The sequence below is a fragment of the Salmo trutta genome, chromosome 37 (assembly GCF_901001165.1).
Source record: "Salmo trutta chromosome 37, fSalTru1.1, whole genome shotgun sequence".
NCBI lineage: Eukaryota > Metazoa > Chordata > Actinopteri > Salmoniformes > Salmonidae > Salmo > Salmo trutta.
In genome coordinates, this window is record NC_042993.1 from 20,525,922 (window position 1) to 20,550,794 (window position 24,873).

A 24,873-nucleotide genomic window follows, 5' to 3' on the forward strand; every position below is an offset into this window, starting at 1 on the left:
AAGAAGCCGTGTGTGGAAGTCCAGGGCTGGCGTGGTCTCATGTGGTCTCACGTGGTCTGAGGCTGGTTGGACATACTGCCAAATTCTCTAAAACTACGTTGGAGGTGGCTTATGGTAGAGAAATTAACATTAAATTGTCTGGCAACAGCTCGAGTTGATGTTGCTGTAGTCAGCATGCCAATTGCACGCTCCCCTAAACCTTGAGACTTTTGTGGCATTGTGTTATGACAAAACTGCACATTTAAGAGTGGTGGCCTTTTATTGTCCCCAGTGTTTTTGTTCAGTATATGATGTGTTACATTTCATATGTATTAATTAGTGAATGTCCATCATCCATTTCGTATGATATATTACAAATTACAATTCGTATTATAGCTTACACATTTGCTAAACTTACAACCTTCTGTTAGGAGTTAGGTTAACTTGCAAAGTACCGTAATTTCCGGACTATTAAGCGCACCTGAATATAAGCCGCACCCACTGAATTTTGAAAAATATATTATTTTCAACATAAATAAGCCGCACATGTCTATAAGCCGCAGGCGCCTACCGGTACATTGAAACAAATGAACTTTACACAGGCTTTAACAAAACACGGCTTGTAACAAAAATAAACAGGCTTTAACGAAACACGGCTTGTAACAAAAATAAATAGGCTTTAACGAAACACGGCTTGTAACAAAAATAAATAGGCTTTAACGAAACACGGCTTGTAACAAAAAATAAAAAATTTGCAGTAAACAGTAGCCTACCAAGAAAGTCATTGCTCCAGACCAAGCTCCCGTGGAGCAGCTCTATTTTCTTTTCCAACAGCCAGATCAATCGCCTTCAACTTGAAAGCTGCATCATATGCATTTCTCCGTGTCTTTGCCATGATGAGGGTGACAAAATGACTACTGTAATCAGAATGATGGGAAGTTTGAGCGCGCTCGATTTAATCTAAACAGTAAACAAAAAAGTTGTTTGACCTTAACCCGTTCGGCAATTTCATTGGTCTAATGAAAGCTTCATGCCGGCAAAAAACTGAGCACGTCACAGAATGTTTTTTAAATTGTTTTATTTATTTTAAAGCGGGGAAAATCCATATGTTAACCGCGTCATTGTTTAAGCCGCAAGGTTCAAAGCGTGGGAAAAAAGTAGCGGCTTATAGTCCGGAAATTACGGTAGCTAAAAAGTATTAAGTAGTTGAAAAATTGCTAAAATGCTAAAGTTGTCCATGATGAAGATTTGTATCTATGGGTGAGCCTTAAGTAGACTGGAACTGCCCAATTTATTCACCAGCTTTGCCTCAACTCCTTGATGGTTAGTTAGTAAGGGACCTAAAGTCTCCTCCTGCCAATTCTCCTCCTATGCCTCACGGTCCGAGTAGCTCTACGCTTCATGCGGACTGGGCGAGTGGTTGATTGTCTATGTCTGGGCATGATAATTGTTATACCCACTGAGGAGCTGTACCTGCGCTTTTATAGGCTTTGCCTTGGTTGCGAAATTATGTCATAATGGCATTGACATGATGCAATAGTAACCATGCCATTCCAAACACAACTGGGGAAATAGACAAAAGGTTCTATTTTAAACAAAGTACAGCTTATAACAGCTTAATATACAGTATACATAAAGGCTTCACAAGCACTACATAAATACTTCACAAATGATCTATAAGCATGCCATACTCTGTAAATGGTGTATAAACATATATTGCGTTATGTTACTTTTAGCATTTCCCCCTTTAGTAGGAATGGTTATGTCACACTTTACACACCAGTTATAGAGTATGACATGCTTATAGATGATTTGTGAAGCATTTATATAGTGCTTATGAAGACTTTTGTATGCTATATAAAGTCTTTATAAGTTGTGCTTCGTATAAAGCGGGACCCAAAAATACAACTCAATACTAGGAAAATGTTTGATGTTTGGTATACTCGGTGTAAAGTGGACAATACCATGTGGGAGGACGGCACACTTCTTTTGAGCCTAAAAGGAAGAAAAGCGTCCCAACATTGTAGGAGGAGATCCTCCCTCAGCTTAAAATCCTAAGTGTATTATAATACAGATGTAGACATTCGTCTTGTCCTATGTGCCAATATCTTATGACATACAGTACACCTGGATATAACGACAGATGTGTCTATTTAATTTCCATGGAGCCTTAGTTCAATATCCTGTACGATGGAGGCAGTCTTTTACTCAGCTATGTGCCAGTATCATATGACACATACCACGCCTGGATATATCCACAGGTGTGTGCTGGTCCTATTCTGTGTAGGTCTAAATGTAACTCCCATTCTTCCAAAGCCTTTATGACCGAGACATGAGGTTTTGAGATGATGATTCACCTCCCAGTCGGTGATCTTTTGGGCAGACAGCCTCCTGCTAGATTTTTTTCTGAGGTGTAATAATACGATAATTACAACATGACCTAAAAGCTCCTCTTCTCACAAATCTCCCTCCTTCATTCCCTCTATCCTCATCTCTTCTCCTCTCTTCCCACATCCCCCTCCATAGTCCCTTTACTTATACTCCCTCTATCCTGCTCTCTTTTCCTCTTCTCTACTCACCCCTCTATCCTTGCAGGGGTAAATGTAGCCCCGCTAGAAGAAGCATATGCAGAAAGCAGGAGAATCTGTAATTGCTGCAGATGTAAGATGTCTCTGAACCCAGGCATGGGATCTCAGTAGCGAGCCCTAGTCGCTGTGCCCATCGGTGACATTGCTCTCGGTGCTACGATCTGGTACACGCTGCCCAGCGGTGGGTGTCGACCCGTTTCCTGCGCTGCAGACATGAAAGCTCTGCTATTCCTATTTTAGTGTTAAAATAGATTTTTCTCTCTGGTTTTGATGTTGTTTTGTTGTTCCCTATCAAACTTCATACAACAGTAAGCTACTGTTATTGTACCACAGACGTGTTCCTGCATGGAACATACAGTACAGTGAGCTATAAAGAACTTGTACTATAAGAAATATAAATTCATGCTCAGTGTATAGGCCTAACCTTTCTATGGTGGTGAACTGCCACTGTTTTGTTAAACCATACTGAACTCTTTACTATAGTGGTGTGTCATTCTACTATGCCTGTGACATGGGAATCATGCGTACTCGGATACATCCAGTATAGCCTTTGTATGGAAGTGAACTTCCACAGTTCTGTTAGTGGAACCATGTAGTATGTCAAGTCCTATTAAAGCTAGTAGGCTACAGATAAGCAGTAGGCTATATGTCCTGTCTACCTGACGGCTCTTGTTCATTGTCTGTCACTTCAGGAGCTGAGAGACTTTAGGGTGGTCTGTTCTCTCAGTATGTTGCAGATCTACTGACAGTGTAAGGTACTCTCACCTGACAGAGCCACATCTCCCCCTGTTGAGGGAAAAGCGTACTGCTGCAGTTTCCACACCATGATAAGCATAACCACTGTTACTGTTAACTTTAAAACACCTCATAACTAGGGCCAGGAGATTTTCCTGATCATGTGACAGGGATGTGAACAGGAAAAACACCAGGCCCTACACCATCAAACTGAAACATGACCATTTTCATATCATCAGAGTATTGGATAAATAATGGTATTCCAATGACTGTTGCTCAACAAATGCACACAATAAACTCTCTATGATATTCAACTAAAGGGTCTTGAAGTCCAAGCAAAGTACTGTACCCATTACCAGGGGTTCTTAAACTTTATTAGCTTGTGACCCAAAAGAGAAATTGACTGTTCTCCCAGGACCCAAATCGTCATCCAACGACCCAAATTAAGAAGAAATTGTGGGTGATTTATAGATGTATTCTCATAACTCACATGCTCAGTGCCCAGTTTGGGTCCCAACCCATAGTTTAAGAAACCCTACATTAGACAAATGTTTTGCCAACATGTTGTGCCATGTTGAGCACTTCTGATAATTTACGCTCTGTTTTATTTTCGGCTGTCTAATGGAAGAATTCCCTGGGCTGGTGTAGTTCACAGAAATTGCATTTTAGTCCCATGAATAATGATAAATGTTTAGTTTGACTAAAAGCTTATGATAGCTCCTGGTTTCTGCGCTCACAAGCGCCAAAGGAAAGGAAAAATGTCATGCATTTAATTGGCAATCACCAAGAGATATGGCCCTCATGGATATTATGCCCCACCTGCCGACAGATGACGCTAATATTCCTCTTAAGTTGTTTTTCAACTGCGTCCAATTGGAATCTATGCAGTCGGCTATACACTTGTCATGTCCCCCGGTGACCGGCTCGTACATAAAACATCTTCCATTCAGGCTGCAAGGGCGTCAAATTCCTTCTTACGTAGCTTTAATGGCGAGCCGTTATAAAAATATGCGTACTGTTAAAAAAAAAAAAATGTTCCACCACCATACTAGTTGCTAATGCTACTTCCTGATTTGGAAAAGTGTAGTGTGTTTTGTCGACCTTTGGAAAGTTTACCAACAAATTTGTTTCCATCAGGCCTTTCGTGACTTTTTTTTTTAATCCTACATGTACTTTACGTGCATAAAAGGTTGGATGGAAGCCTGGTTAGTGGCATATCCCATCCCTGCATTGAGGTATGTTTCCAACCCATCTCTTGCCGGCTCTGCAGTGTCTAAATCTAACCATGATGGCGTTCCGACTCCAGTGCAACTCTGTGTAAACAAGTGTAATAGTAGTCGGAATCTGCTGGATAGCTGCATAGATTCCAGTTGAACGCAGTTGACAAAAACGATGTAAAAGGAACAATAGTGCTGGTCGGGCTAGAGTTGACAGCAGACTAGAGTTTTTGAAATGAACCTCAGACTCCTTTGTCGCTATGCGTCAATACTTAAATGTACATTCTTAAATGTGTACCTATGTTTGTCCTCTGCGTGCCTTCCTTAGTATTTCAGTCAGTGGTTGTATTTGATTAAGGTTTTATTAAAATGTGTGGTTTTCAGCAAAGGCACGCAACAGAGGATGCACATGGGTTCATTTAAAAAACTGTAGACTGCTCTCAACTATGTGGAGGAGTTGAGGTACTGGACAACAATTGGCTACAATTTGTATGCCAGATGATGTCATATTTTAATAATACGTTTCCATTACTGGGCGTTACAGGCTAGCTTAAACAAAACGTTGCCATTGTCAGATTTTTCTTGACGATACTTTTTTCACCGAATCGAGAACTAAGTCTTTGTCCAGTTGCAGGTGGTTCTCCACAAACCAGAGACTATTCAGAAAGATATTAAATCCATGTTTTGCACTGAGTGAGGTGTTCCCTCGCCATTTTAGCTGCCAGACATCTTGCATTTCACATCTTCGCAGGAACTAGTCTTTTCTATGCGCCGCGGCCACTTGTAGAAGTAGATGGCAGCGCATCACACATTGCGACCAAAACAAAGATGTACACGCATGCAAGAGGCATTTCTCACTCGATACAAGACATGGATGTAGTCTGTAACCGGACACAGACATTTCTAAGATATTTTTTTCGTTCTCGATTCGGTGAAAAAAGTATCGCCAAGAACAGTTACATTGAAAAATCTATGGCAACGTTTTATCTGAGCTAACCTGTAACATGCTGACGACGCGAGCGGTGAAAAATAAATGTGCACGTGTTATTCAATCATTGCACCCACACTGCTGGCGGGCGTCTGCATGTTCATGCACTAAAATATATCTTGGTTCTATTTGTGATGCTCAACGCGCTGCAAATCCCTCCTCTACCCATCCCCTCATTGGTTTTAGGTGCATATACCCACAGTGCCATCTCCTCATTGGTTTTTAGGTGCATATACACACAGTGCCATCTCCTCATTGGTTTTTAGGAGCATATACCCACAGTGCCATCTCCTCATTGGTTTTTAGGAGCATATACCCACAGTGCCATCTCCTCATTGGTTTTTAGGTGCATATACCCACAGTGCCATCTCCTCATTGGTTTTTAGGTGCATATACACACAGTGCCATCTCCTCATTGGTTTTTAGGTGCATATACACACAGTGCCATCTCCTCATTGGTTTTTAGGTGCATATACCCACAGTGCCATCTCCTCATTGGTTTTTAGGTGCATATACACACAGTGCCATCTCCTCATTGGTTTTTAGGTGCATATACACACAGTGCCATCTCCTCATTGGTTTTTAGGAGCATATACCCACAGTGCCATCTCCTCATTGGTTTTTAGGTGCATATACACACAGTGCCATCTCCTCATTGGTTTTTAGGTGCATATACACACAGTGCCATCTCCTCATTGGTTTTAGGAGCATATACCCACGTAGGTGATTGAAAGATTAACTGAGGTCCACACTCAGTTCATCTTTGTGGTAATGCACCGTAAAGTTGGTTGCCAACCGCCATATAAAGTTAAAAGAAGCCTGAAGGAAGGAGGAGAGATGACGAGAAATGAATTTGGTTTATGGTTTTATCTGTGGATTAATTGTCGGAGTAAAATAACAACCCAATGTTTATATCCCAGGATAAATTAGCTATCAACAGCAAGCTAGCTAAATTGCCGTATATGTTTAATGCTTTTTGACCAGTCCCCAAATTCATATAGTTGGTTCAGAGTTTGTTTTGATATTTCAACCTGCCTGTCATGATTAGGTCTGGTGTGGGTGAACAAAATCAATTTGCAGACGCACGCGCGGTTTGGTCAGCATGTAATGCCCAGTAAAGGAAACGTATTAAGTTATATCATGTTATCTGGCATACAAACTGTAGCTTACGTTGAAATGAGCTCAAAACTAAATCTGTTTGCATGGTAGCTAGTTGGACATGCAGTTAGTGTATTAACAGGAAGTACAAAAGGAGACTCCTCAACACTTGTTGATGAGTAAATGTCGTAATACAAACACGAAGACAATTGACGTAATGGTCGTCAATGAGGCAAACAATTTATGATAATGTGGTTACATGTAGTTGATTTGTAGGTAGTGGTGCTCCCAAAACACCCACTAGCTATTTGGGCCGGGACGATACCAGTATCTCAATCTTTTTTCCATGGCAAAAATCAAAACACAAAGCTGGTAACTCTTTGGTCCTTTAAAAACTTGCTGTATGTAAAGTTGTCCCGGTCGTACTATCTATGTTGTGAGCTGTGGAAAATGCTTGTACAATGTGTAGAAACATTGTGTAGCGTATACCAAGTTGCTGCAGTTATTTTTATATTGTCAGACAAAACCATCACATCTTACTGATACTTATTTCAGATTTTCATGAGTTGAGTGACCCTGTTGTTACTAGCAAATGCAGTACAACCATTATGGGCAAGTTTCTTGAGACTAGGTAGTTCACTCACATACAGGGAGATAGTTCCAACTGTCTAAATTATTGTTACATGAAGTACCTAATTAAGTGGGATGTGCATAAGGCAAAGCTACATTTGATCCTCCAAGCTTCAGTTTCTGACGTGTGTGTGTGTGTGTGTGTGTGTGTGTGTGTGTGTGTGTGTGTGTGTGTGTGATTGTCAGATAGGAGAAGATGGAGGGGAAGGAGCCAAAGAAGGAACAGAAGCGGCACCAGCAGAAGCACAGCGGGCCCAAGGCGGAGAGGAAAAAGAGCAGGAAACAGCTGGGAACCCCAGCCGGAGATGACGAACGCAAGAGGAACCCCAAAGCGTTTGCGGTCCAGTCAGCAGTGCGCATGGCCAAAACCTTCCACAGGTCAGCAGCATTCGTATATACATGCCCCACTATACTACACTACATGAAAAATCATCCCACCATCAACTTTCATGTTTGCGTTTTAATCATTTATTTAGTTTTATTTCACAAGGTTTACATAGTATATTGTTGTCTTTTTAGTTACTGTGACACTAATCTGTGGTTTTACAAGTTCATAGAAATAGCCATAGGAGTGAATGCTGTTAACATGTATCTTGAGTGGTTCAGACAGATCGTCAGACATTGAGATTTAGAAAAGCGGTGCAGACAGACACAGTTCAACATTGTAGGAAACTATAAGCACTGTTCTTTCCCCCTCTCCTAGAGCCCAGGACCTAAAGGCCAAGAAACATCACATACCCCTGGTGGACCGCACCCCTTTAGAGCCTCCCCCGATAGTGGTGGTGGTGGTAGGGCCCCCCAAGGTGGGCAAGAGTACCCTCATCCGCTGCCTGATCAAAAACTTCACACGGCAGAAACTAGGGGACATCTGCGGGCCTGTGACTATCGTCTCTGGTGAGCTGAGCTTGAATGTTTCTTACTGTATTGGAATCAGTTGGGTCGTATCCATTAGTGCACAGCAATTTGCAACCGAAAAATGAAAACAAGCACTTCTTCTTGGACAAGTTAAGGTAGTCCCTCCCCGTTTTGTCACATTTGCTTCTGTTTAGTTCCTAGTGAATACAACCTTGTGTGACTACAGAGCTGTCATTTATTGTGTTGTGTTTACCTTGTGTGACTACAGAGCTCATTTAATGTGTTGTGTTTACCTTGTGTGACAACAGAGCTCATTTAATGTGTTGTGTTTACCTTGTGTGACCACAGAGCTGTCATTTATTGTGTTGTGTTTACCTTGCGTGACCACAGAGCTGTCATTTAATATGTTGTGTTTACCTTGCGTGACCACAGAGCTGTCATTTAATGTGTTGTGTTTACCTTGTGTGACCACAGAGCTGTCATTTAATATGTTGTGTTTACCTTGCGTGACCACAGAGCTGTCATTTAATATGTTGTGTTTACCTTGTGTGACCACAGAGCTGTCATTTAATGTGTTGTGTTTACCTTGCGTGACCACAGAGCTGTCATTTAATGTGTTGTGTTTACCTTGCGTGACCACAGAGCTGTCATTTAATGTGTTGTGTTTACCTTGCGTGACCACAGCTGTCATTTAATGTGTTGTGTTTACCTTGCGTGACCACAGAGCTGTCATTTAATATGTTGTGTTTACCTTGCGTGACCACAGAGCTGTCATTTAATGTGTTGTGTTTACCTTGCGTGACCACAGCTGTCATTTAATGTGTTGTGTTTACCTTGCGTGACCACAGAGCTGTCATTTAATGTGTTGTGTTTACCTTGTGTGCTAACGCCGCCACACCACCATCTTCATTTTCCTTTCAGGAAAGAAGAGGCGTCTTACCTTCATCGAGTGTAGCAATGACATCAATACAATGATTGACTTGGCAAAGGTTGCTGACCTGGTAAGTTAATTTGTGTATGGTGGTTAAAGGCAAAATGTCTGAATTTTAAAGGCATTGATGACAAGATAGAATTGTACTACTTATGATATTGGAATACGTACAGTGTCTGTTTTGATGCCTTATTGTTGGCTTTTTAGTATATTTTATCATGCTACAAAAATGCAGTGTTGGCATAAACACTAATGTGTCCTATTCACTATGTAGTGAATAGTGCACTACTTTTGACCTATTCACTATGTAGTGCACTATATAGCAAGTAGGGTGCCATTTGAGATGCACATATCTGTGACATTTGAATTGAAACCAGATTTCCCAACCAAACAATAAAAATAGACTTTACGTGTTGCTATCAGTGAGCTAAAGACTGACATCCCTGTGGTCCACCAGGTGCTGATGCTCATTGATGCCAGCTTCGGCTTTGAGATGGAGACCTTTGAGTTCCTCAACATCTGCCAGGTGCACGGCTTCCCGCGCATCATGGGTGTGCTCACCCACCTGGACTCGTTCCGCAATAACAAGGCCCTTCGCAAGACCAAGAAGCGGCTCAAGCATCGCTTCTGGACTGAGGTCTACCAGGTCGGCACCGAAATTAGAATGAGAAGCTTTTTATCTTTGGCTTCACACCATAAATCGTATTAGCAATTGTGTGTGTGTGTGTGTGTGTGTTTGTGTGTAAGGTTGAGTGAGTCAGTGCAAATAGTCTCTTAAAATGCAGGTGAGTACAGGTAGACGGGTCTGTGCAGGTAGACAGCTTAGGGTTAGCTGTTCAACAGTCTTACGGACTGGAGGTCGAAGCTGTCTCGGAACCTGTTCGTCCGAGACCTGATGCTCAGGTACCGCCTGCCGGAAGGTAGTGGAGAAAGCAGTCCTTGGCTGGAATCCTTGGTGATTTTCTGGACTTCCTCAGAGACTGCCTGGTGTAGATGTCCTGCTGCCTGCATGACTGGGCAGTCTTCACCACCCTCTGTAGAGCCTTGTGGTTCAGGCCGGGTAGTTGCCGTACCAGGCGGTGATGCAGCCAGACAGAATGCTCTCAATGGTGCACCTGTAAAGTTCCCTGAGGATCTGAGGGGCCAAGCCAAACCTCTTCAGCCGTCCTGTAGTCTAGTCCTTGGTTTTGCTGAGGTTGAGGGAGAGGTTATTGTCCTTGCACCACTCTGCCAGGGCTCTAACCACCTCTCTGTAGGCTTTCTCGTCGATCAGCCCTATCGCTGTCGTGTCGTCAGCAAACTTGATGATGGAGTTGGTTTGACAGGTTTTTTTTAAAGTATTTTTATTGGTTTTCACAAATATTTTCAAACAGTACAAAGCATGGATAATATCAAAAGCAACAACAACTGAACACCATACTGTAACTAACTATATACAATCTATATATACAATCTATATATACAATCTATAGCTAGCACATTTCATATTTAATTTCTTGGCAAGCGCTGAGATATTTCTGATGTGCTAGATAAACCTTGGAGGTAAATTTGCAGAGTTGGCCAGTCTGTGCCAACCCTTCACATCCCTTTCATACATCCTGCAACTCATATTTGTTCTCTTGTGCTATCGAAGTGACAAGTTGACTTGTGATTTTCTTAGGTTTGTCTTGATAAGACGTTTAAAAAAAAAAAAGTACACTCTGTCACCTTGCATGTTGTAAATGTGTTATAGTTATGAAGGCTAACAATCTCATAAACATGGCATGCGGTCTTTCTCTGAACCTAATCCAACACAAGTCCTTTTCCTGAACAGTGTTCCACGTTCCCTCTTTGTTCCCACAGGGTGCCAAACTCTTCTACCTGTCCGGTATGGTGTACGGAGAGTACCAGACCCAGGAGGTCAAGAACCTGGGCCGCTTCATCTCCGTCATGAAGTTCCGCCCACTGGTGTGGCAGCAATCTCATCCCTACGTCGTGGCCGACCGGTGAGTGTCCAGACCTTTATAGAGCAATGTGTTTGTAATGGAAAGTAGCTAGAACTGATTCCGAGTAGAGAAAGTGACATGATCCATGCTGTTGAATGGTGCCATATATGGTTATTGTGTGTAACAGAGCTGTTTTCTAATAGAAAGAATGTGTATGTTTGGTGCGTGTGTGTGTGTGTTGTGTGCCTGTGAGCAATGGATCCTACTACCCTGCTTCCATTTTCACTCTGTTTTCAAATGTTCTTGTTGAACTGTACCCCTTCACTGTTCCTCGATCACATTCACCATCTACACAGCATGGAGGATTTGACGGACCCCGAGATGGTGAGGGTGGACCCCAAGTGTGATCGTACTGTGTCTCTCTATGGCTACCTGAGGGGGACATACTTGAAGAATAAAGGCCAGGTCCATATCCCTGGTAAGTATGCTCATTGGGTTAAGAGCAAATAAGAATCTGAGCCCTTTTTAGGAACACTGACTTGTGGAGAAGAGATGAATTTAATACTGCATCAATACTCTCAAATCTAGTACATATTGACATGCACTATTCACATTCACCAATGTATTTTGCAAATAAACATAGCAAGTGGTTACTGCGATGGTGTTTTTGGGAAATTGGTGTTTTGAAAACATTGATTCAGATTCAGAAAGCTATATTGTCTTAACATTGGGCAATTTGGTTTGAAACCTAACACATGATGGCACCCTCTGCAGGTGTGGGGGACTTTGCGGTGGCAGACATCAGCTTCCTGCCAGACCCCTGCGCTCTGCCTGAAGCGCAGAAGAAGAGGGCGCTGAACGAGAAGGAGCGGCTGCTCTACGCTCCCATGGCGGGGGTCGGGGGGGTCGTGTACGATAAGGACGCAGTGTACATCGACCTGCCCGGCGGCCACGTTAATCAAGAACAGGTCAGTTCCAACCCCTGGGCCATGTTCAGTAAGACACAGAAAAAGGAAAATGCTTTGAAACATTTAACAAAAAATAAAAAACGATGTATTTTTATTGGTCAAAGTCAGGCAGTTGATGGATGTGATATGAAAGTGCTCCTGAATATAATTTACTACTGTTATATACATTGGCTTGAGACTGTTGTAATGAGTGTACTAAACCGAAAGTGTCATGGGCCGTTGAAAATTCCCTCTCCCCTGAACCTAGATAATGTCCAGAGGATTTCGGTAATGTGTGTGTGTGTGTGCACACGCTCCTATAATCAGTTGCCTCTGTCCCGTGTCCACTAGGAGGAGGTCCGTCCCACCACAGAGTTGGTCCAATCCCTCATCAGTACACACACCACCCTGGATGCCAAGATGGCCGCCAGCAAAGTGTCACTGTTCACAGGGGCGGCTGCCCTGACCCCCAGGGAAGTGGAGGAGGAGGAGGAGGAGGAGAACGGGTGAGTGACACTCAGGCAGCAACGTCTTGGAAATCTCAAATGACACCTATCCCATATATTATGCGCTACTTTTGAAAGCCACTATGGAATCAGTTGAGACACAGCCCTAAACTCATTGTTAAAATTGGTTAAAGACTAATTGTCGAGTCGCAGCCCTAAAATATTGTTAAAATCTGTTTATAAACTTATTGTTAAAAGAGAACCTTATCGTCATGTTAATGTCATGGACTGTCAGTCCTTGCAATTTGAGAGTCGCTACATTTCTCCAGTCCTATCGCTCAGCTTTGTAGCAAACCAAGTGGCTGCCGTTTTGTTCTTTTATGAAATAAAAAGTGGACCCTTGAATAAAGGCATATAGAAAATGATATACATATTTGCCTCTGACTTGTGTTGGTCTCCATCTTGTCTTACAGGCTGACGTCAGGACTCCAGGAGAGCCGAGTCTGGGACCCTGAGACACAGAGAGAGAGGAGGAAGGCTGTCTTCACTGAAGAGGAAGATGATGATGACGATGATGACAGTGATGGTAGCAGTGAAGAAGAGGGGGATGAGGAAGGAGAGTCTGAAGAAGAGGATGAGGAAGATGAGGGGGGAAACAAAAGGGAAGAAGAAGAAACGGTTTTGAAGAACGAGGCAAATGACAAAACTGAACCAAAAGAGAAGCAAGGAATAAAGACCGTCCCTCCGGTGAAGAGACAGAAGATGGAGGAAAGGAAAGCGGAGAAAGGGCCAGTGGTGGAGGTACCTGCCTTTGCAGACAGTGAGGATGAGCTGGAAATGAGTGAGGAGGAGGAAGAGGGGAAGGGAGAGCAGGAGAGTGAAGGAGAGGAAAGCGATTCGGAGGGGGAAGAAGATGAAGAAGACAGTGCAGTGGAAAAGGGTGATCTCAAACCGATAGACTCGGGTCATTGCTCGGAGGAGGAGGATGCGAGTGACTCAATAGAAGATGACTGCGAAACCAATGTCTCGGGCAAAGAAGGCAAGAAGTCGAATGCCACCTCCAAAGAGGAAGATGAGATGGAGGGAGGAGAGCTGTGCTATGAAAGTGCCGGTAATATTCTGTCTATTCAGTGTAGTTTCATTGTGGCCCCTCCCCCTTGTCTATACTACCTCTTCAGGGTCCACAGATTTTTGTTCAATAATGCTGCTCTGAATTGAGTACCAAGTTGAATACTTGAATCAGGTGTGTTAGTGGCGGGCTGGAATAAAAACCTGCACACACTGGTGTAAGCAATATTGTGACGGATGCACCTTACCCCCAACAGTTGTCTTACGCTCTAGGCACTCCTGTAGATCTGAAAGGACTGGATAGGTTTCTTGCCTTGTGATAGGGCATTAGATTATCCTATCTAATTGTATTAAATGTACAGGAGTGCCTAGGAGCTAAGGGTCGATTTAGCATTCAGAATGCTTCTTCTGTCTGCCATATTGTGTTCACCTTGTGAACACTGATGGGGAGGGGAAGTGGCTAAATGGAACAAGAACTTAAGTTGGGATCAATAATTCATTTGACATTTGACCCTAACCCACCTCATGTTTCTCAGGGTCACTGCGGTGGAAGGAGGACCTGCAACAGAAAGCGTCGGAGGCGTTTCTACGGCAACAGCGCGCCGCCCCCAACCTGCGTAAACTGGTGTATGGCACAGGTAACGTCTCCTCATGGGTTTCAGTAACAATATAATTTTACGTTCTTAGAATTTTTTTTGCTATGAATTTTACTGACATTTTCCCTTTTATCCTAATGTCATGGCGGATCTTGTTTGTTGAGCACTAGTGTATTCATTAATGCACACTATAGCGTTAAAAATTCCCGTTTCTTATTGGACTATTTCGCCCCATTTGCTTCCGTTTGTGCCTAGCCTTGATTTCTGACTGTCTATGCTTGTTTCCTTCAGTGGCAGAGGATGATGATGGGGAGGAGGATGAGGAGGAGCTGGGAGGGCTGTTTCGAGTCAGCCGCCCTGAGAAGGGCAAGAAGCATCGTGCGGACGGCGTGGACTGCTCCCGTTTTGACCCCGATGCCGCTCGCAATTGGGACCTGGAAGAGGTAAAATTAATCTACAAAACCATATTGTAGCGCCCCTTTCCTTTGTCCCATCTTTTACTACAGGGTTTATCTTCCTCTGGGACCCCAAGGGTTGCACATTTTTGTTTTAACCCAGCACTAGCACACCTTATTTGGTACTGGACATTTAAAGTGTGGAAAGACCAACAGTTTGAAGAAAGGCATTAAGCTGTTAGGAGCTATGGATGGAGGCATTCATACATTCATATTCTGACCTGGGTTGGGGTCAATACAACTTAGTTTCCATCAATTCAAGAGATTAATTAAACTTGAGAATATTTTTTGTAATTGACATAAATATTGTGTCTCAGATGCTGGACTCGATACGGGACTGTTTTGTTACGGGGAAATGGGAAGACGATCAAGATGCTGCTACATTGCTGAAAGAGGATGGTAAGGAGTTGCTGCTCATTGCTCAATACTGTCGGGATTGTTTTCATGACTTTCTCGGTCTTGTCCTTTTTAAAAGTGCTTTATAACTGCAATCTGTCCCATTTGAAATGAAATCTGTTAAGGTCGACTCCTGTGTGCACATCAAATATAGTAAGCAGAGAGCAATTCAAATTCAACTTCCCCAATTGTAATTATTTTCATGTGCTCCGGATATGGGCTCATATTCCCAACAGAGTAGTCCCAATCCATCAGGGCTATGTACTGTATATCACAAGTCCACTGTTCATTATCACCCCCTTGCTAACGCGCTCTTCTTTTCTCTTTTAGAGGAGCTGTATGGCGACTTTGAGGACTTGGAGACGGGGGAAGTGCACAAGGGGAAAGCTGCCAAGCAGAAGGACCAAGCCGAGGAAGAAAGTGATGAGGAGGAGGAGGAGGAGAAGCTGATGAAGGTGGACGACGAGACCCAGAAGAACAAGCGTCTGGAGAAGAAACGGCGGCTGAAGGAGCGTTTCGACACAGAGTACGACGACGGAGACGCCACCTACTTTGACGACCTCAAGGAGGAGATGCAAAAACAGGCAGAGGTGAGGGGTTATGGGGTCATAGGTAAACGTTTGTTATGACAGGAGGCAGAAGTCTCTGGCCCTGTTCAAATACTTCAGAAATGTCTCCTTTTTCCTTTCTTGATGTAGTCACAGATTGTTTTACAAATAAATATATGTTTTGTGTGGGTATTTTGACACTTCATTTAGACAGTTATGAAATGAGTGGGTATTACAGACAGGTGGGAGAAACAGTGGGAAGAGAGGGTGCAGGCAATGTAGGCTACTGTGGCTATTTGATCATAATGTAGGCCTACCACAAAAAACAATGAAGAAAAACACATCCCAGAACATTTTAACATGGAACTAGAAAAGCTATCATTCAGCCTACAGTAGCAGCCAATGTGTGGTGTTCAATGCCTACATTCCTGTATAATATAAAAAATATGAACATGCAGGGCTTGACATTAACCTGTTTAGTCAAGGAGGTGACTGAAAATGTTGTTTGACGGAAGAAACCACTTTACAAAATCAAATTCGTTATTATTCCCATACCATTATTACAGAGAATCAGACAAATTATGCTACAATCTGCCTATTGGCTACTTATTCAAGACCGTCTCAAAATACAACACTTCCCCTTTAAGACACAAAAAAGCTCAGTACCTGACTTGCTTTCCAAAGATGGCTAGAAATGCACACATTTTGTGCTCTTGTTGGACGCAGTCACTCCCTCATTGTTGACTAGAAATGAGCTATAACTGGCCTAATAACTCACTATCAAAGAATAGGAACAAATGTGCACTCGTGGCTACATACAGCTCTCACTTTGATCTCGAAACAAGAGCATCTACTCGAAACGCTCATACTGTAAACACAGTTCAAAGTGAATGGCACATATCCATATGGCAATGGCTATTTGCATATAGGCCTACTGCAGCTGTGGTTAGTTATGGTGCACCGTTCTGTGTAGAATACTGCAGAGTCATGCCTGTCAATGCATTAGAATCCTACTCCAATGTGCTCTGCCTGCAAGAAAATCTCTTGCACAGTTAACTTTGCATACGAAATCTTGCGTAGTTTGTTTTGTTTTTCGGTATGTTACATTGAAAGTGGCTAATATTGCGTTGATACGATCACAATTGCCACAGTAGAGTGAAACGTTGATAGTGTTAACTAAAGTGGGAAACTGTAGAAAGTTGAGTGACTTTCAATCTCGGGCTTCTGTGCGCTCGCTCATATTTCTTCTGCACGGCTGCACACCTGCGCGCGCACACAGCTTAGAGGGAACATTGGTTGCAAGTTAAAGTCTCCAGTGGGGAGCATCGTGTGACATGGCAGGAGTGTTACCACTCAACCACGGCTCGGCGCGTGAACACAGATCTGGATTGGTGAGCGATAGGGTGGTAACCTTACTTGCACCTACCCAACCACCAGATCTGTGCTTACGTCTAAGAAACGAGGAAGGATGCATTTGGAAATTATTCAAACGGGGTCAAGGTAACATCTTATTATACCCAAAAGGAAACCAAAGTTGTCAGTGGCATTCCGATCAGACATTGGGTCGTGTTCATCAGGCACAATGAGGGAAAATCAGTCTTGAAACGCAACACAAAATTGTGCATGCTCTTTTTTTTTTCTTTTTTTTATCCACTTACAGGATTGTCAACCTTGGCACTGACACAAAGTATATTCAGTATGTGGCCCGTGTGGGATTCAAACCAACAACTCTGGTGTTGACAACACCATGTTCTAACCCACTGAGCCTTTCATTTCACCACAATCTCTAAACCTTTCTCCTCTTCCTAGCTGAACCGGGCTGAGTTTGAGGACGTGGATGACGAGACACGGGTCCAGTACGAGGGCTTCCGGCCTGGCATGTATGTGCGTCTGGAAATCCCCTCCCTGCCCTGCGAGTTTGTCACCAACTTTGACCCCCACTATCCCATCATCCTCGGGGCTCTAGGTGCCAGCGAGGGGAACGTAGGCTACCTGCAGGTAAGCGAGGGTTAATGAGTCAGGCGCCGATCCATTTAAATTGAAGTAGAGTGAATTGGACTTCCAGTTCAAGAACTGAAAACTCCTTGGCTGTGTCTGAAATATCACCCTATTAAATACAGGGACGTCCCATTGAGACCGATGTCTCTTTTGCAAGGGAGCCCTGATTCACAAAAATGCATCAAAATAAGGAATTACTGACAATTAGAAAAATCCAAGGCTGGAGCATGAAACATACAAAAATACCATTTTGAAAACTCATGCATTCCTCTGTAAAAAGGTCACTTACCAATACCCTGAAATGTCTGAAAGGCAACGGTGCGTACAATTGTAGGGTATTCTGAAATGTGTTCCATGTATGTGGCACGTAAAACTAAAGGCTGTTTTACCTAAATCAGTAATTTCAAGAATTAGCCATTCCTGTGAGCGAGTAAGGTATTTGTACTTCTGTAGGTCAGGAGCGATGTAGTATGGTAGTTTCTGCACGAGCGCTTTATAAATGAACAGAAGGCAATGCTCTCTGCGTTGCCAATGATGGCCAGCCCACTTTCTGATACAGATCACAGTGACGGAAAGTCAACTGAACTATTTATTCTATCAAGCGAAAGGCACAATCGATTTCTGTAGAAGTCCATTTAGCTCATCTACATGTTTTAAATGACTTCTTGTCATCGATCCAAATGCCAAGGTATTTATGAGTGGACTTGCTCCATTCAGCGTGCAGATATGTCTGAGCTCTAGAGAACAGAATATACTTTGTTTTATCTGCAGTCAGTACCAGTTCGTGGTCAACAAGTGCTTTTTGTATGACATTATGGAGCAGTCTGCAGATCAGCTATAGCCTGATTCGAAGAGGAGGCAGAGTAAAGCACACTGTCATCAGCATAAGTGTAGCTTGCAGTTTTACATCGATTTCATACAGACACTACCAGATGGGATGATAAACTTGAAGATTTCATCTATCTAACTAGTGCCAGTCTGTATAGCTACTCTCTCCCTCACATGTAAAACTCACCGGCCCCTGACCATCATACTGCTGCAAGCAAGCGGCACCTAAGTTGTGCAGCAAGCCAGTTCCTAAGTTGAAACAATGTTATTTAAAAAATAAAAAAAGTATGTGTATTTTGACTATCTGGATATCTGAAGAAATGTCATGATATTCGAATCGAGAAATTATTTAAAATGCCCATCCCTAGAATAGGGTGCATTTCGGAAGCATCCCTTGTTTTTCAACTCTTTCATTTGAATTAAGTAATCTTCTGAATTTAAATGGAATTGATCCAACCCTGCAAAGGGTGATGCAGTCCTTTTGAAAGCACTAAATGTAATGGAAGGTCTTGTTTGTTGAACAGTAGATGTAAATCCCCTCAGCTGAGCTTCTTAACAGACTAGGCCTAAGTAATGGGCCAAGAACCATGCTTAGTCATGCTTACTGAACTTACCTAAGTTCATACTTTTTCAGAAAGCAATATGGTTCAACTCATCTCAGTGTTGATTTATTTAAATGTTAACATTGTATTTGCATCTTTCCCTATAAATTAAGATCTAAACAAATGGCATGATAAGTGTAATTTGTATATAACTTTTCCAAGTGCCTCAAGGTGATCTTTCTCTTGTCCCAGATGCGGTTAAAGAAACATCGATGGCACAACCGGATCCTGAAAACGCGCGACCCCCTCATCCTGTCCCTGGGCTGGCGTCGCTTCCAGACCATTCCCCTGTACCACATCGAGGACCACAACGGGCGCCACCGCCTGCTCAAGTACACACCGCAGCACATGCACTGTGGTGCCACCATCTGGGGTGAGAGCAGTAATGCGGCTGTAGTTTTAGTATTTGTTAGTTATTTGATTCAGGTGGCACCTTTTTTCTCCATTACAACTATTCATCAGAGGGCTGTATCACATAGCAGGATCGCTACGTTAACCAGCTAAGTTTGATGCGCATTCTGATATAGCTCTTGATTATCTGGTTCCTTAAGAAGCTAAATTGTAAAATATGTTGAGGGCGTCGATCCGGTTGTACTATGCCTATATATCTACACATATCTATGAAAACTGAAATAACGTAATATTTCCGACAACTAACTGACATGCCCCCCTGGTCAGAATTACATGGATCCTCAATCAACTTACCTGTTAGAATATAGGTCAAATAATGAATACATGTGAACCCTGTCCTTCTCTGCTGTGTTCCCAGGTCCCATCACACCTCAGGGCACTGGCTTCCTGGCTGTGCAGTCAGTCGCAGGAACTAAGGTAAGAACCACAGAGGCAGGCCACAAAGGAAATAATTACATGTCATCCTTTTACACTTGTGGGAATTGGGCTATATGTATAGGGCTAAATTGAAATGTTTCTTACAGAATAAATATAAGATGCATATGCATAACCATGGTAGAAATTGAAAGGGAACAGGTTGGAGATTATTTGGAATTTATTAGACCAAAGGTGAGGACATAACTGTTACCTGACACAATACTGAATCCAAACATTACATTGTTGATACTGTTAAGTTCTAAATAAACCAAGTAAAAAAACTCACGGATGCTTAGTGAAGCTCAAACCAAGTTTATTCTCCCACTGGGTCATACAGTTGCATAAGACAAATAACATATTCACACAAGCACTGGTATTTAACCCTTTCTGCTATGCTGAGCTCCTCCTTACACACCTGAACAGCCAATAAATACACCTCTGTTGCAACCCAGAAGATTAGTGATTCCTCACTTCATCTAACATGATCTCTGCCCAAATTCCTCACTCCTCTCCAACTCACGGTTTTCATGTTGACTTGTACCAGACTGGCTCTTCTCCTCCCATAGGATTCCTGATGGCTAACGATAACATATCCTGACAGAATGTAAACGTTAGTAACATATCCTGACAGAATGGAAACATTCTACATTCCCCTCTCTCCTTCTGATATGGTTAAGGATATTTAATATTTTCAAGTTTATAAGTCAGAACCCATCAATACTATGTGCATTTTACATATACTGTACTTTTCGCAGCATTTGTTGATAATGAAATCTGAAGATACTCTGGATACATTCAGTAACTTAATAAGTATCCCAGTTAGCTGCAGGGATAGGGGCATCTTGTTTCAGGTGGTGCTCAAGTTTAGAACATCTATCAGTTGAATCCCATACAGCGCTGTAAAGCGGAGACCCTGAATGCTGACGTCATGTATAGCATGTTATTTGCAGCCACCGTGTTCCAATTTAAGCACTTATCAATTTCCAAATCTAACATTTTACAACCTGTATACGGGCTGGAGTGTAGAGGGTTAACATCCCTGACTTGGATGCAACACAGCAGCCAACCCCGAGGCTACGGCTGAGGACACATGCGTACAAGAAGTCCTGCTACGACCTCCATCAACTTTGCAAAAGGACAATATCGGGAACAGGGTGGAATCCTATTATACCAGCTCCAACACATGTGACAGGGGCTACAGTACATTACGGACTACAAAGGAAGCCCTAGCCATGATCTGCCCAACGATGCCTCTCTACAAGACAAACTCAATGCCTTTTTATGCAGGTTTCAACAAAAACAACACAGAGCCCTGCATGAGGGCCCACACTAATCCAGAGGACTGGGTAATTTCTCTCTCTGAGGCTGACGTAAGGTTTTTAAACAGGTCAACACTTAAGAACGCTGGGCCAGACGGTATTCCGGGGCATGTCCCCAGGGCATGCGCAGACCAGCTGGCAGGCGTCTTCGCTGACATTTTCAATCTCTCTTTGTCCCAGTCTGTAATCCCCACATGTTTCAAACTGACTACCATCATTGCTGTTCCCAAAACCTCTTAAGGCATCCTGCCACAATGACTACCGCCCTGTAGCACTCACATCTGTAATAATTAAGTACTTTGAAAGGCTGGTCATGGCACATATTAACTCAATCATCCCAGACACCCTGGACCAATTAGAATTTGCATGATGCCCCAACAGATCCACTGACAATGCGATCTCAATTGCACTCAATTTTTGCCCTCTCCCACCTAGAAAAAAGGAATGCATACTATGTGAGGACGCTGTTCATTGACTACAGCTCAGCGTTCAACACCATAGTGCCCTCCGATCTCGGGACCTTGGAACTGAACACCCCCCTCTACAACTTGATGTTGGACTTCCTGACGGGTCCATCCCGAATGGTAAGAGTAGGCCACAATACCTCCGTCACATTGCCCCTCAACATGGGGGGACCCCCAGGGGTGTGTGCTTAGTCCCCTCCTGTACTCACTTTTCACCCACAACTGTGTGCCCATGCACGACTTCAACTCCATCTAGTTGCTGACGACACAATGGTGGTCGGCCTGCTCACCAACGGCCGACCTGTAGGGAGGTGGTCAGAGACCTGTCCGTGTGGGACCAGGACAGGAATCTCTCCCTCAACGTCAGCAAGACCAAGGAGCTGATCGTGGACTTCAGGAAGGAGGGGAGGGTGCAGATCTACATTGACGGGACGCAGTAGAGCGGTTAAAGAGCTTCAAGTGCCTCGGTGTCCACATAACTGACTTAACTTGATCCTCTCACACCAACACAATCGTGGCGAATGCATGGCAGTGCCTCTTCTCCCTCAGGAGGCTGAAATGATTTGGAAAAGCCCCTCAGATTCTTAGGAACTTTAACAGCTGCTCCATGGAGAGCATCCTGACTGGTTGTATCACTGTCTGGTATGGCAACTGCACCGCCCTTGACCGGAAAGTCCTACAGTGGGTGGTGCGGAAGGCCCAGCGCATCACTGGGAGGACATGCATGCCTGGGAGAGTCTGAGAAAGCCCTGAAAAATTGCCAAAGACTCCAATCACCCAAAACATGGACTGTTCTCTGTGCTCACGTCCAGCAGACAGTACCGGTGAATCAAGGCTCCGACCAACAGACTTCATAAACAGCTTCTATATCTTGGCCATAAGACTGTTAAATGCCTAAACAAATACTGCCCCCCCCCCCCCACCCCATGCTGTTCATTTATTTATTGATTGCCATTACCTTTTTAGTATCTATCTACTTTATCCTGCTACCGGTGACTATTACTCTTGTTTACATGTATATATTGGCACTAGTATAATACCATAAGTATTTATATATTTCTGCTTCCAGTCACTTTTCAGCCCTGTTTACATGTACAGTGCCTTCAAAGTATTCACTCTCCTTTACTTTTTCCACATTTTGTTGTTCGACCTGAATTTAAAATTGATCAAATTTAGATTATCCTTGATCTACACACAATACCCCATAATGTCAAAGTGGAATCTTTGTAGCTGAAATATTTTGAGTCAAGTATTCAAACCATTTGTTATGACAAGCCTAAACAAGTTCAGGGGAGGGTGCGGGGGAGGGAGTAAAAATGTGCTTAACAAATATCATAAGCTGCATGGATTCATTCTGTGTTCAATAATAATGGTTAACATGATTTTTGAATGACTACCAAATCTCTGTACCCCACACATACAATGTGCTAATGCCTCAATTGGTCAACTCTGCTGTCTGAAGAAAAGAGCGGCCTGTAGGTTGATTCTGCTGCTACGATTGGATAGCGTGCAGCTGTGCTGTAGGTTAATTCTGCTGCTATGATCGGGTCGCATGTTACCGTGCTCCAAATCAATAGTTACGGGGTGCTGCCAGCCGCAAATCTCAGTTTTGGAAGATATTGACTTTCTACCACTTACACTTTTTAGTAAATTTTGCAACGAGTACAATTGTTTACGACACATATTGATGCAATATCTTCAACCAGAGAAGTTGTTTTTTGAGTTCAGCTCCTCTTTAAAATGTTACCATATTATGTAAATACCCGGTAAATGGTGAACTGGATATTTGTATTAATTTGTCATTATTAGCCCAATACGTACACCTGTTACACCAAAGATGTCTCATTTGTCAGGAGCAACATACATACCATGCACCAGTACACAGTATGGGTTACTTCGAGTAGTATCTTTGTTGAAGTTCTCTGTTCTCTCTCTTGCAGACCAGTTTCCGCATCGCAGCTACAGGAGTCGTCCTTGACCTGGACAAATCTGTGACCATAGTCAAAAAGCTCAAGCTGATTGGCTACCCATACAAGATCTACAAGAACACATCATTCATCAAGGTAGGATGCACCTCATAGCACTACTGACATACCATAGTTCAACTACAATATATTTATTTTTTGTGGTAGACATTTGAGGCATTTGTTAATCTGTTGTAGAACAGAATAACATAAATAATCTAACACTTTATGGACCAGCTGTGTGTACATAATGCTTTATGAATATGAATATAAAATTAATGGTTCACAGGAAAGCTGGGAAACTTTTATATTAAATTTTTTCTTGACATGGTCAAATAACTAGATTTAAAATAAAAAGAAATCCCCCCCTAATTTGGCACACAAACTAGAGGCCATGAGTAACTTGGTCAAAGATAATGGCACCATTTGGCCTATAGGGGGCGCTGTTGTAATCACTCACTTAAACCCTCATATTCGTCACCCTGTTTGACCTAGAGATTTGAAACGGTTGTTGTCTTTCCTCATGTAGGTGTCTTTCCTCATGCTGAACAAATTTGCCTCAAGGACCCATAAGGTCTGTTGGGATAGATTTCCTTCCATCTTGGACATTTTGGAAAAACGTATTCTCATGAACCATAAGTCCAAATAACACCAAAGTATGTACAGTTGAAATCGGACGTTTACATACACCTTAGCCAAATACATTGAAACTCAGTTTTTCACAATTCCTGGCATTTAATCCTAGTAAAAATTCCCTGTTTTAGGTCAGTTAGGATCACCACTTTTATTTTAAGAATGTGAAATGTCAGAATAATAGGAGAGAGTGATTTATTTCAGCTTTTATTTCTTTCATCACATTCCTAGTGGGTCAGAAGTTTACATACACTCAATTAGTATTTGGTAGCATTGCCTTTAAATTGTTTAACTTTGGTCAAACATTTTGGGTAGCCTTCCACAAGCTTCCCACAATAAGTTGGGTGAATTTTGGCCCATTCCTCCTGACAGAGCTGGTATAACTGAGTCAGGTTTGTAGGCCTCCTTACTCGCACACACTTTTTCAGTTCTGCCCACAACTTTTCTATAGGATTGAGGTCAGGGCTTTGTGATGGCCACTCCAATACCTTGACTTTGTTGTCCTTAAGCCATTTTGCCACAACTTTGTAAGTATGCTTGGGGTCATTGTCCATTTGGAAGACCCATTTGCGACCAAACTTTAACTTCTTGACTGATGTCTTGAGATGTTGCTTCAATATATCCACATAATTTTCCCCCTCATGATTCCTTTCATTTTGTGAAGTGCACCAGTCCCTCCTGCAGCAAAGCACCCCCACAACATGATGCTGCCACCCCCGTTCTTCACGGTTGGGATGGTGTTCTTCGGCTTGCAAGCCTCCCCCCTTTTTCTACCAAACATAACGATGGTCATTATGGCAGTTCTATTTTTGTTTGTTTGAGGTTATGTCGATAT

General features: G+C 42.8%; 1 protein-coding gene across 2 annotated transcripts in view; it reads left to right on the forward strand.

Moving 5' to 3' along the window:
* Nucleotides 1–24,873, forward strand: part of LOC115176672 (ribosome biogenesis protein BMS1 homolog) — a 40,640-nt gene that overhangs the window by 536 nt on the left and 15,231 nt on the right. For both annotated transcript variants that reach the window (XM_029736831.1, XM_029736832.1), the window contains 17 exons: nt 7,422–7,613; nt 7,939–8,129; nt 9,012–9,091; nt 9,479–9,667; nt 10,864–11,006; nt 11,303–11,424; nt 11,721–11,914; nt 12,245–12,399; nt 12,813–13,450; nt 13,944–14,045; nt 14,295–14,446; nt 14,776–14,857; nt 15,185–15,444; nt 17,212–17,400; nt 19,023–19,203; nt 19,600–19,658; nt 23,382–23,504. In XM_029736831.1, coding sequence (XP_029592691.1) covers nt 7,432–7,613; nt 7,939–8,129; nt 9,012–9,091; nt 9,479–9,667; nt 10,864–11,006; nt 11,303–11,424; nt 11,721–11,914; nt 12,245–12,399; nt 12,813–13,450; nt 13,944–14,045; nt 14,295–14,446; nt 14,776–14,857; nt 15,185–15,444; nt 17,212–17,400; nt 19,023–19,203; nt 19,600–19,658; nt 23,382–23,504 — 3,042 coding nt within the window. In that variant the 5' untranslated portion in view covers nt 7,422–7,431. The remainder of the gene's footprint in view (nt 1–7,421; nt 7,614–7,938; nt 8,130–9,011; nt 9,092–9,478; nt 9,668–10,863; nt 11,007–11,302; nt 11,425–11,720; nt 11,915–12,244; nt 12,400–12,812; nt 13,451–13,943; nt 14,046–14,294; nt 14,447–14,775; nt 14,858–15,184; nt 15,445–17,211; nt 17,401–19,022; nt 19,204–19,599; nt 19,659–23,381; nt 23,505–24,873) is intronic.